The 12,493-nt window shown below is 37.3% G+C and overlaps 1 protein-coding gene across 2 annotated transcripts in view; it reads left to right on the top strand.

The window, feature by feature from the left end:
- Positions 1 to 9,649, top strand: part of ITCH (itchy E3 ubiquitin protein ligase) — a 108,918-nt gene extending 99,269 nt beyond the window's left edge. For both annotated transcript variants that reach the window (XM_037496600.2, XM_037496606.2), the window contains 3 exons: positions 653 to 749; positions 3,658 to 3,730; positions 6,241 to 9,649. In XM_037496600.2, coding sequence (XP_037352497.1) covers positions 653 to 749; positions 3,658 to 3,730; positions 6,241 to 6,340 — 270 coding nt within the window. In that variant the 3' untranslated portion in view covers positions 6,341 to 9,649. The remainder of the gene's footprint in view (positions 1 to 652; positions 750 to 3,657; positions 3,731 to 6,240) is intronic.
- The last annotated feature ends 2,844 nt before the right edge of the window (positions 9,650 to 12,493 follow it).

The raw sequence follows: 12,493 nt of genomic DNA, 5'->3' as shown, positions 1-12,493 counted from the left end.
TAGTATACTCAAGGAAATAGGATAAGCATTTTTAAACATTTGAAAGTAGTACAAGATAAAAAATTACTCTTTACAAAAAATGTTTACTGAGACAAAATCGTGCTATAAGCTACAAAGCAACTTTTAAAAACCTATTTTTTTAAGTTAGAGTTGTAGGAATTAAAAGCCACATAATTCTGACACACATAGCTACACAGAAACCTTAAAGAACATTGAGAGTAGTTGGTTGTTATTAGTATATATCTGTATCACAATTCTGTGGGCTTGATTTCATTTCTTCATAAAACCAGAAAGTCTGTATTGTGTCCTATGTAACTACATAAATGTCCTGTAGCACAGGCAAATCTGCTGAATAAGATGGCACTGTCCTAGAATTGCTGATCTTGAAACTGCATGAATAGGGAGCTTTTGGGCCTGAGGACTCTCTTTCTGCCTCCCTCTTAGGATGTGGTCCTAAGATTTATGTGGGAGAAAGTGTGTGGGACTTAGATAAATATGGAAAGCTCCTCTATCTATAGTGGTAGGTACAGACCATCTAGTACATCTGACATTAACTGTTCAAGATTTGAAATGATGGTTTCTCTTCCTTGTTTAGTATGTTTAGTAAGCATAGCATATGACCTATATATCTCTTTAAATGTGCTTTAAACAGTTTGTTAAAGAAATTGATAATGAGAAGAGAATGAGACTTCTGCAGTTTGTTACTGGAACCTGCCGATTGCCAGTTGGAGGATTTGCTGACCTCATGGGTGTGTATATAAGATCATTTTTCTCATAAAAAACTGTTTATCACACTGCTGTAATATTGGTGTATACATGTATACATCCAGTATGTATACATTTTATCAAAAAACAAGTATTCATAGTTAATCTGGATTTCTATAAACTTTCTGTAAACTTTTAAACTACCTCATAGTCCTTATCTCTAGAAATTTTTAACCCTTAGACCCCACATTTTAACTCAGTAGGACATTAGTCTCCTATACTTAAATATTTAAATATATTTAAATATTTAAATATATCATCCAGCCATTTGGCAAACATTTTAGAATCTTCTATGAAACAGGTACTATTAGTTGTATTATACTATATTTTAATGTATTTACACATTTCCTATTATACCTGGAGCTCCTTGAGATACAGATCCATATCTTCTTCATCTTTATTTCTGGTACCCATCACAGTACCTGATACATAGCACTTACTTGTTAAAATCTGCTTTGTTTTGAAATAACCATGGGTATATTTATTTTGTGGCTAAATAAGTAAACTGTTGTCTTTCTTTAATACCGACATTATGCCAAGTACCATAGGAGGACAGTTGTTGTGATCCCTAAGCCTGCTTCAGCTGAAGCAGAATCAGAATTAAAGAATAAGTAGGCAATTTTGGCCACTTTAAAAGATTTAAAAACCAAGGCCTCCCCAGTGGCGCAGCAGTTGAGCTCTGGGTTGCGAAGCTGCCCGCAGCCTCTGCAGCGCTGGTTCTATCCCCGGCTGCTCCCCAGCCACCGAAGGAGGGTCCCACATGGCGCGCACACCTCTCCTGCAACCTGCTGCTCCCCTCAGCAGTGTACTTCGGTTCTTCTGCCTGCTCTGCTCCCCACTCTGGCTTTGTGAATTCTCTCACCCTCCCATGCTTCTGACTGTACCCAGTGCTTGTATAAATAAATAAATTAATCTTTTAAAAAAAAAAAAGATTTAAAAACCAGACCAGGATCTCCCTGGTGGAACAAGGGGTTAAGTCGCAGCACTATGAAGCTATCTTCAGCTACTGCAACACAAATTGGATCCCTGGCCAGGGAGCTACCCACATGGTGCAACAGACCTCTCCTAACTCACCCACTGCTCCCCTCAGCAGTGTATTTCAGTCATTCTGCCTGTTCTGTTCCCCACTCTGTCCCTGGTGAATCCTCTCACCCCCACACACCTCTGGCCTATACCCCAGTTCTTATATGTATAAATAAATAAATCTTTTAAAAAAGTGATTTATAATGAAATATTTCACTCCATGTACATTTGAAGATACAATAGTCAGATACTTATTAGAAGATACAATAGTCAGATACTTATTCCTACTTAAAGGAAAAAGTATGAGTTCAAGATATGATCAGAAGCCCTTCTGCATAAGAAGCACTGGAATATGAAAGAACAGAGAAAATAGAGGAAATAATATACTAAATAAATAAGAAAAAGGGGAAATAACATAAGTGAGGTAGGGATAATTTCTCTGCCAAAACATGTTGCTCTGTAAGCCGATCTGATATGTTTTTTAAAAAGCCTCACAGACCATATCATTTGAAAGTTGAAATAGGCTGAAAATTGGAACATGTGCAAGAATCTACATAAAAGGTATTGAAAACAACAAAACACCTAAAAATAAACTCCCTGTGTAGTGTTTATAACTTGATATCTTACTATTCCATAAAATTTTAGAAAGCATTCTGAATGATAGTACTGTAACATATTTATAAAATAGCCTTCATTAGTTCATTTTATGTCTTGATTCTAAGTGAAAAGCAACCCAGACTACTCTTCTGTTGCATCTATTAATTAGCACTAGTAAATGAAACTTTCCATTTCCACTGTGTGTTTACAACTGCTATAAAATATTGAATAGGGAAATGTGAGTAAATTATTAAATAATTTCATGCTTACTTTAAAATTGTAACTGTCCTTTTTCATAATGACCATTTCCTATGTTACTGGGCTTTTCACATAACTTGTAAAAACAGTTCAGTGTTAATAGATTAAAAAGTCCTACCAATATATCTTTGCATTGGGTTAGTCAGGTAAGATGACAAAATTCTTTGATGTTCTTACACATTGCAGAACATTTTAGATTCAAATTAAACTTGAATTTAATTTCTTCTTTAAGAAGGTGAGTAACACCACCAGTCATTGATACCACCAATAAGTACTTCTTAGGGAGCATTCATTAGTGATCATTCAGAAAAGCAGTGCTGTAAGATCACCATTCACAGCTATCTTCAACAGAAGATAAATGAGAGGCAAGAACTGGGTCTGTGTGTATAAAGATATGTAGGACCCATAAACCTAAACATTAATACTGAATTCACTAGGGTGTTTACTTTTTATAAAGTTAACAGTGTTACTCTGTTCTAGAATATACTGGGTAAAAAATGCATTTCCTGGGCCTCCCCTGGTGGCGCAGGCGGTTGAGTGCAGCGCTGTGAAGCTGTCCGCAGCCTCTGCAGCGCTGGTTCGATGCCGGCTGGCGAGGGTCCCTCATGGTGCGGCAGACCTCTCCTGTCTCACCCGCTGCTTTGTTAATCTGCCTGTTCTGTTCCCCACTCTCTCTTGTGAATCCTCTCACCCTCCCACGCATCTGGCCTGTGCCCCGGTTCTTATATGTATAAATCAATCAATCAATCTTTAAAAAAAAAATGCATTTCCTTCTCCTGGACATACATTAACAAAATATTTCTCAAACTTTAGCACTAACCAGAATCACATGGAAGCTTGTTAAAACACTTGTTGTTGAGCCTCACCCCCCCAGAATTTCTGATTCATTGCAGTAGACTTGGAATAGAGCCTGTGGATCTAAGATTCTGTTGACGCTGATGATGCTGTTGGATTGAGGATCCAATTTGAGAACTATTGCATTACCAAACTGTTGATAACTTTACTGTGTTTTAGGGAGTAATGGACCACAGAAATTCTGCATTGAAAAGGTTGGGAAAGAAAATTGGTTACCCAGAAGTCATACCTGGTAAGTAAAATCAGAAAGAGTAAAGAAAATAGCCCATTTTGGGCCTCCCCGGTGGCGCAGCGGTTGAGCACCGGGTTGTGAGGCTGCCCGCAGCCTCTGCTGCGCCGGTTCAATCCCCGGCTGCTCCCCGGCCACCAGAGGAGGGTCCCACATGGCGCGCAGACCTCTCCTGCTGCCCGCTGCTCCCCTCAGCAGTATGCTTCGGTCCTTCTGCCTGCTATGCTCCCCGTTCTGGCTCTGGTGAATTCTCTCACCCTCCCGCGCTTCTGACTGTACCCAGTGCTTGTATAAATAAATAAATAAAAAGAAATCTTAAAAAAAAAAAAAGAAAATAGCCCTTTTCTTACTCTGTAGATATTAAAGCTTATTAGAAGTTAGAAATGAATACCATGTGGTATTTATTTTTTGATAACTGATCTTTAGAAACATAATTACATACCATAAAACTTACCCATTTTGTGATATTAGTAGATTTACAGAGTAGTGCAAACATCACTACGATCCAATTCTAGAATGTGTCCATTATCCAAAATGCTCCTTAATGTTCATTTGCAGTCAGTCTCTGTTTACATTCCCCTGCCCCCTTTTTTTCAATGTAGTATTTAGAAAACTTCTCTGAAGGCAGAGAAAAAAAATCTAGTTGGGTTAGCTATTGGGAAAGCTATGTTTCTAACATGTTAAACAGAGATATTTTACATTCTCATTATAAATGTAATTTAACCACATTTTCAAAATGTACAGAAGTAAAACTCAATCCAAATCTTAAATACAATGTGTGTTCCTTTACTGTTTTATACACATACAAAATGTGGGGTTTTAAATAATACCCTGGCATCCTTGCTGCAAAATCAATTGACTATAAAATTATGAGTTTATTTCTGGGTTCTCAATTTTATTCCATTGATTTGTATGCCTATCCTTAATGGCAGGTGTTGCATCTCTTGATTTCTATAGCTTTGTAGTAAGTTTTGAAATCGGGAGGTGTGTGTTCTCCAACTTTTTCAAGTGCTTCATGATTCTGGGTGAATATCTGAATTTTACAATCAGCTTGTCCATTTCTGCAAAAAGGTCAACTGGGATTTTGATACAAATTGCTTTAAATTTGTGGATCACTTGCAGGGGAAGGGGAGAGTAAATCTCCCAGTCCATGAACATGGAATTCTTTTCCATTTATTTGGGTCTTTAATTTATTTCAACTATGTTATATAATGTTCTCATTATATGTCTTACACTTTGCTACCTTTATTCTTAAACATTTTATTCTATTTGAAGCTACATTAAATGGAATTGCTTTCTTAATTTTCAGATTGTTTTAGTGCTAGTATAGAAAAATGCAGTTAATTTCTGTACTTTCATCTTGTGCATGTTTTTTATTTACCTCTTGTCCCTTGCTTTTTTCAAAGTTGGAAGAAAATATCATACTGTAATTTCACAGCTGTGAAAAGGTTACTTCAGTCACCTAAAAATCGGCCTCATTACTTTCTCAAGTTCCATGTTTCCATTTGCAAACATTAACAAAAGTCATAATTGTACATTTATGTTCCCTTTGTGAATAGCATTGCTTCTTCTATTATCAAATATTTGCTTAGACTTTACCCTAAAATACAGCAGTGGGCCAAGGCTTTAGGGCATATTCATTACCTGTTAATTGTGTCGGTGATACTAATATGATCCCAATTAGGAGGAGACCTTTAAAAACTTACAGCTAAGAATAGGACAGAAAAATCTAATAAGAGCAGAACATTAGGTATTCAGGAAGAAAATTGTTTCTTACTTTTAAAGTGGTATACAGTATACAGGGCCTCCCCGGTGACGCCGCGGTTGAGCGCTGGGTTGCGAAGCTGCCCGCAGCCTCTGCAGCGCTGGTTCGATCCTTGGCTGCTCCCCGGCCACTGGAGGAGGGTCCCACATGGCGCGCAGATCTCTCCTGCCGCCCTCTGCTCCCCTCAGCAGTGTACTTCAGTCCTTCTGCCTGCTCTGCTCCCCGTTCTGGCTCTGGTGAATTCTCTCACCCTCCCGCGCTTCTGACTGTACCCAGTGCTTGTATAAATATATATAAATGAATGAATGAATGAATGAATGAATGAATGAATGAATCAAATATAAAAAAAAGAGTGGTATACATATAACATTCTGATAAAATATCTATGGGTCACAAATATTTACTAAATATTTAACCCTTTATAGAAAATGTTTGCTGACTAGTGTCTAGATTGGGGTGGGTGGGAGAGAATGAGAAAACCAACATTTTGCTGAGTACCTGCTAAGCATCAGACACTGTTCTGTGTTATGTTTGCCTCTTCTTCACTCTACCCTGAGAGATAACTATTGTTATGCCCGTTTTGCCAATGAAACGAAGACTTGAAAAGTTAAAGCACTTACTTGAAGACCAAGTGGCAGAGCTAGGATTTGCATCAGTTTTTCCTGACTTAAGTATTAATGTTGTCACACATGGTCTATAGGATTCTTTCTATATTTCCTTTTCTCATATTAACAATTATTACTTACAGTTTCAACCGTCTGGACCTGCCACCCTATAAGAGCTATGAGCAACTAAAAGAAAAGCTGTTATTTGCCATTGAAGAAACAGAAGGATTTGGACAAGAGTAAACTTCTGAGAACTTGCACCACTGAAGGACAAGAACTTATTTGCAATGTTTTGTCCTTTTCCTTCTCTGCCTGTTGCACATCTTGTTGTAAAATTGGACTGTGACTTTTTAGAAAGTTATCTGAGTGTAAGTAAATTAATGTTATTGAGATTTATCTACCAGTGATTCTGGATTGCTCCTCAATGTTTCCAGAATTCAGATCTGCAAACGACTAGTCAGAATCTTACTTAATATGAGATTTAACACAGCAATGATATCTGCCTTGTCTTATTCCACTAGATCGTTTCTTTAACAACAATTTTGTATGTGTGTGTCAAAAATCTCACCTGGGATAAGATTTTTTTCTTTCAGAGATTCTGCAGATATGCAGAAAACTCCCTTGGTAACTGCAATATATAAGATCTTCTATAACTCTTGGTAAGAGGTATTTGTTTAAAGTGCAAGCTCATTAGCCCAGTTTCTGAGGACATGAGCATACTTCTGGCTTGTGCTCTCCCTCTCATTTCAGCCTGGCCCGACTGTTGTAATCCCTTTCTAGAGCATGAATTCATGCATCATTTTGATGTTATCCCTGGAAAGTGATGTAAGACTTTTGCATCTCTCTATAAAGTAGTTTTTGTTCATTCGAATTCAGGGAGAAGTTGGTCCCAGCCTGCAAATCATTTCTTACCTCCCTTCATTTGGATGTTTGTTTTGCCTTGCAAATACTAAACTTTACAAATAATATTAACACTGTGCTTCCTTCCTTCACTGTCATTTTTAAAATTTTACCTAGAATTGGAATTAGCTGAATTTATCAAAGGCTGTCATTGATAATTTTTGTATGTCCCTGTATATAAATTGCTTTATAATTTTATCATAATCCAATAACGTCAGTAATGTTTAATTGTTGCTAAGGCGTTCAGGTGGTAACTAGAGTGTTTTCTAGCTCAAATAGAGGTCATTTAAACATCCTCTAAAAATATATTTTCATTAGGGAGGGAGAGCTGTGGTACTGTCTAAAAAGGAAATTATATATTTACTAGCAATACATTTCTAGTAACCACAGAAATGTATTCTCTATGAATTAAACGTTTATCTTCAAATTTATCATTTCTCTGACACATAATTGGAGTAGTTCTTTTCTTTACAGTGTCTTGAATTGGACTGATATCCCTTACCTACAATATTCTCTTGAATTTTATTCCTAAAATGTTAACAGGTTTATGCACTTTGAAGTTCTCTGTAGATAATTCTTTTAACTTCCCCTAGCTTAGACTCTGTCAAGATGGCTGCTGTCAGTTTTGACTTTATGAACAGTGGGATGAAGCCTAAGCCAGCTGAGTGCCTATCATACCTGGACCTTGAGTACAGCCTGGGAACTCGTGAAACAAGGACTTTGTCAGGTTTTAGTAGCATGAACAAGTAGCATTGAGCCAAAAATAAGCAGAGTAGCAAAACCCTTTTCATATGGAAAGAAAATGTTTTTATTCTTTTGTTTTGTCTCTTTGTCCCTAGCTACTCTTCCTTTTCCATCCTGGAAAACAAAAACATTTTTAAACTTATATATATATATCTGTGCTCTAAGACACTGCCATCATAAAAAAGACTTATATGAGTGAAAGGGTTGCCTCATCCAGAAATTGTTAATGTAAAAGGAGGGATTATGTTCTCCTCAGCCCTATCTTTGTTTTTTTTTTTCAATCCACATATTCCAGGAAAGTATGTGGAAATGTATGGTCTATAAAAGTCCTAGCTGTTTTCAAAGTTAGGGACTCTGCCTTTTTGGTGGCAGGAGAGGAAAAATGCTACTACTTCTGTCTTTCAGAGCAAATGTCTGCCAACTACCCGTTCACTATATAACTCTGAACTTTGGTAATATATCTGGCTGTGGAGATTAAGCCTTCTATACAGACTTCCTATTGAGGTGAATTCTCACTGAAATGTAGTTACCTACAATGTTTACTAGAGATTTATGGAATTAAATTAAGAGATAATGTAAGAAAGTAGACTTTTTTTGTTCTACATAATGCTTGATGATTCATTTAGGGACCTAGAAATATTGTGTGAAAATGTATAAATATCACCCAAAGGCTTTCTGCCCTATATTTTTAAAATACAGAATAGTTATATTTGAAGTAGCTCTGGCCCTAGTTCTATAGGGCTTGGCTATTTAATATTTTTATGGAAGAAACATTTAGTTCTGGAAAAGGTAAATGCTTGTATATATTTTTGCAGCCTGGGATCTCCCTTACTCCATTTCTTCCTTTAATTTAAGTGGCCACATGTATATGTCTTCCCTGCTGTGTTAGGAAAATGGGGGCTGGATATCCCAAGAATCAGAGGTTATATAAAAATAACTGCAGCTAGACAGCAGACATAAATATCTACCAAATGCTATCTTAAATTTTGTTCCAAACTGAACATTTGGAAATAGATTTATTGTAAGTGTTTAATTAGAACAATTTCTTAAATCTGAACTAAATTGCTTTTAGAGTCCTTATTCTTTGTAAGCATTGTAAATGCTAATAAGTCCTGTTAATTTTTTTACTGCATGTTATGTTGAAATAAAAACAAAGTAAATGAGCAATTGCCTTATTCTTCTGCTCTTTTGGGAGGTTGGGGAAAGCAGCATTTCACAGCCTGGGTCAGGAGAGAAGGACCACATTTATTTCATCAAATAGAGTGCTTTAAAACTGATCCAGCAACTCATAATAATAATTACTCTGTCTTTTATGATCTTATATGTGATTGCAGAAGAATCTAATTTCTTAAGACTTACAATAACTCTATTTGAAATTCAGGTACTAATTTTTCATCAAGAGATTGACATACCAATTTCAATTCATCAGAAATTTTAATGAAACATGACTCACCTGCCCACAAAGATCCTAAACGAACTTTTTCAGTCAAGCCCACGCTGCCACTTTCTATTTATCTGGTTATAATCTGAAATGTTATCAGAAGTGACTCACAGAATTAGACTTCTCCAGCTACTTCTATTTAGTATTGTTGGTATCTCCAGCCCCCCCACCCCCAATTTGTTTTCCTTTTAGATTTATTTACAAAAGTATTTGTATATATGCTATGCTTTCATTAACTAAAAACAGGGAATGGCAGCACTGGATTGTATATGACTGTATCGGAGTTCCTTTGTTTTCTTGAACTGTAATTTCAAATACTCAGGTAACTCTACAAATAATCACAGGGAGTCAAGTGCTCTTATAAAGGTCCTTCAGGGGGCTGCCTCACTTGAATTTCCATAAAAGATGTAAGACTGTTTATAATTAAACTTTTTTGGTCCTTCATTTGCACACTTTTCTGTTAGTTTTGAGTAAGGTTTTCTCCACCTTCAGAGAAATCTTCTAAAATGACTGGGTTGTATATATTGCTGTCTTTCTGTTTTTGTAAGTAGGCAGGTTTCAACCTGTCTGTACTGTGGAGTGGGTAGGGAAAAAACAAGACTCAACTGTAGTGCGATTCTATTTGTTGTCTATTTTGAAGAGAACTGATGAAGACAACTAAAGGTGCTGTGTAAGACAGGACCCCAGCCATAGGTGCTGGGTAGAAAGAACCACTACCTAGCTATAAAGACTACTTTCAGTACGGTGTCCTCTTACACGAAATCAAATGATCATGCTCTCCTTTAAAACAGAACCAGTGGAGAGATGTGGATTTTTTCTTTTTTAGTATGCTAACAGTGATGACAGAAACTGTTTAATATGACATAGTTAGAAGGCGCTAACTTCAGTGTTGCCAAAAAAAAACAACAACAGATTTTACACACAACACACACATACATAGACATACACATATGGGGAAAATGGTGTGTCCCTAAGAATTAGGAAATCTGGAAAATAAGTAATTCTTTCTGTCCATTTGGCTCTCCAGCCCCAACCCCTCAGGGACACCATCAAACCAGGACTCAGTTGTGGTTGACTGAATGCTGTTCTCTGGACTTTGAAGGAATATGTCCCACATTGTGCAACTGCAGAGCAGAAACTTACGTAATTCACAGCCCATTTCAGTTGTCAATTCTTATGTGTCTGTAGGGCTCCTATTTATGGTAAGGACATTTTCAGGGAAGGATTAAAGGGAATCTTCTTGGTTGGCAAGGAAAAGTCTTCAGTGGGACCCTCAAAAGGACAATGTTGGTACCTTAATGAACAGAGTCCCATTAAGCAAAGATGCTGTGGGCAAAAGGGATTGTTCAAAGGGAAGGACCTTGAGAATTTACAGTGATAACTTGCAGATCACTAAAAACACCTATGCTATTATTTTTCATTTTTAATCCAGATCTGCTCTAATATTTGTCTTTCCTATTCTAACAACCAATACTACACCCATATTCACATAGTCCCAGGACAAATGTCAGTATTTATTAATGTGCCCCAAACACTACTAGATACACTACATGTACTGTTGTATGGACACTCTCAGAGAAGAATGTGTCTCTTTTCTAAGTATATAAGAAAAATACTTAGAGATCGAGTGACTTGTATATAAGAACAAGTATATAAGTGGCAACTATATAAGAAAAATACAAAGAGATTGAGTGACTTGAAGTGTCCACAGCTATTAAGGGAGTGCAGCAGTGCAAACTGGAATATAGGACTGTCTGACTCCAACACTTGGGTGCTTAAATTTTTGCTATACCGCTGCTCACAACCCTGGGTATCTTCCATAATCAGTTCAGCTGTTCTATTTAATTAGTCTACAAATACTGTCAAATCTGTCTCCAAAATTTTGTTGAATCACTGCTATCAGAGTATCCCCATCAACATACCTAAATCCTTCATTCCTAACCTGAATGTTAGAAGTTTCATTTCATTACTTCCTTTATCCCAGCTCCAGGTCATCTCTGCTGCTGCAGAATGATCTATGGAAGACCTCAGTCTGATTCTTATTTCCTGCTTAAAATCTTAACAATGATTCTTCCATTACCATAGGATAAATTCTAAAACTCCTAAGCCTGTCAAGGCTATTTAAGGCCCCATTTCCAATTCCACCATCATCCTCATGTCTGGTAGCTGTCACATTATTTGTTTGGACATTCTGTTTTGCTTCCATGAGTGTGACCTTGCTATGTCCTTTTTCCCCACCCTACGCATATATGGAATCTGGTTCTCCATATATAAAATAAGTTGAGTGCCTATCTTTCAGGATGCTTCAAGGTTCAGTGACTACAGCCTTACTTCCCCTTGCTAAATGCTTTCCTGTTATTTCCCGTGTTCAATAGTCATTTCTTCATATCCAGTATTTTTTTTTTAAACTCTGCTTTGAAATAATTTTAGACAAAGAACTATTGCAAAGATAGTACAGAGTTCCTGCACACTCATCAATCTCAAACGGAACCATGGACTAGAGTTAACCCAGCTGGCAGGTCCTCACTCACCACTTACGACTACAGAACACAACACAAAAGCAGACACGTGAGAAACAGCTAGGGAGTGAGAAAAGGGAGCACCAAAAGCGTGTTTACAGGCTGGACCAGAGCCAGATTCTGTCCTATCTTCGATAGTGTCCACTGAACAGAGATCAACCTTCAAGCCAAAGCCTTATGCGGCAAGTTGGCAGGTTTTCCACAGACACTTCCTCCTTAGTAGTTTAACTGCCTGAAACCCTGAGTTTAGCCAAAAAGCATCTGCTATGCCCCATTTTCTCAGCAGCCTCCACTGGGGGTGGAGTCTGGAAAGCTCCACCTTCTGCCATAAAGTTGGCTATGAGCGCCACCCACTGGCTAGGAGGTTGCTTCTCCTCCAACCCAACTTTACCAAATAACTAGGTACAATTAACAAATCTAATAATATTGGTAAAATAACACTAAATCGCAGCCCTTATTCAGATTTCACTAGCTTTCCCATCGGTATTGTTTTTCTTGATCACCTCCACTCTAGCAGTTCCTTCATTCATTCATTGTCTCTGCCCTTAACTTTTAAAAGGGGACCTTTCTTGACAGATCTCTATGTTGTTCGTTTCTGCTTTCTAACCTTCTACTCCCGCGAGCCGGGAAAGTTTCTGTGTTCTCTGGCAGGAAGATAGTTGTTAAAACGCACTGCCATAAAACCTTGTTTCAGTTATGTTAAAGAATATTGACCAAGTACCTTGTAGACTGTCCCACAAATTTGGTCTAATGTTTTCTCACGGTTAAGGTCGTGAAGTTAAAAAAAAAAAG

This window comes from Talpa occidentalis, unplaced genomic scaffold (genome assembly GCF_014898055.3).
Source record: "Talpa occidentalis isolate TD23 unplaced genomic scaffold, MPIMG_talOcc4v2.1 talOcc4.10, whole genome shotgun sequence".
Classification (NCBI taxonomy): Eukaryota; Metazoa; Chordata; class Mammalia; order Eulipotyphla; family Talpidae; genus Talpa; species Talpa occidentalis.
Note: the sequence above shows the minus strand (reverse complement) of the source record. Positions and strands in the feature narration are given on the sequence as shown.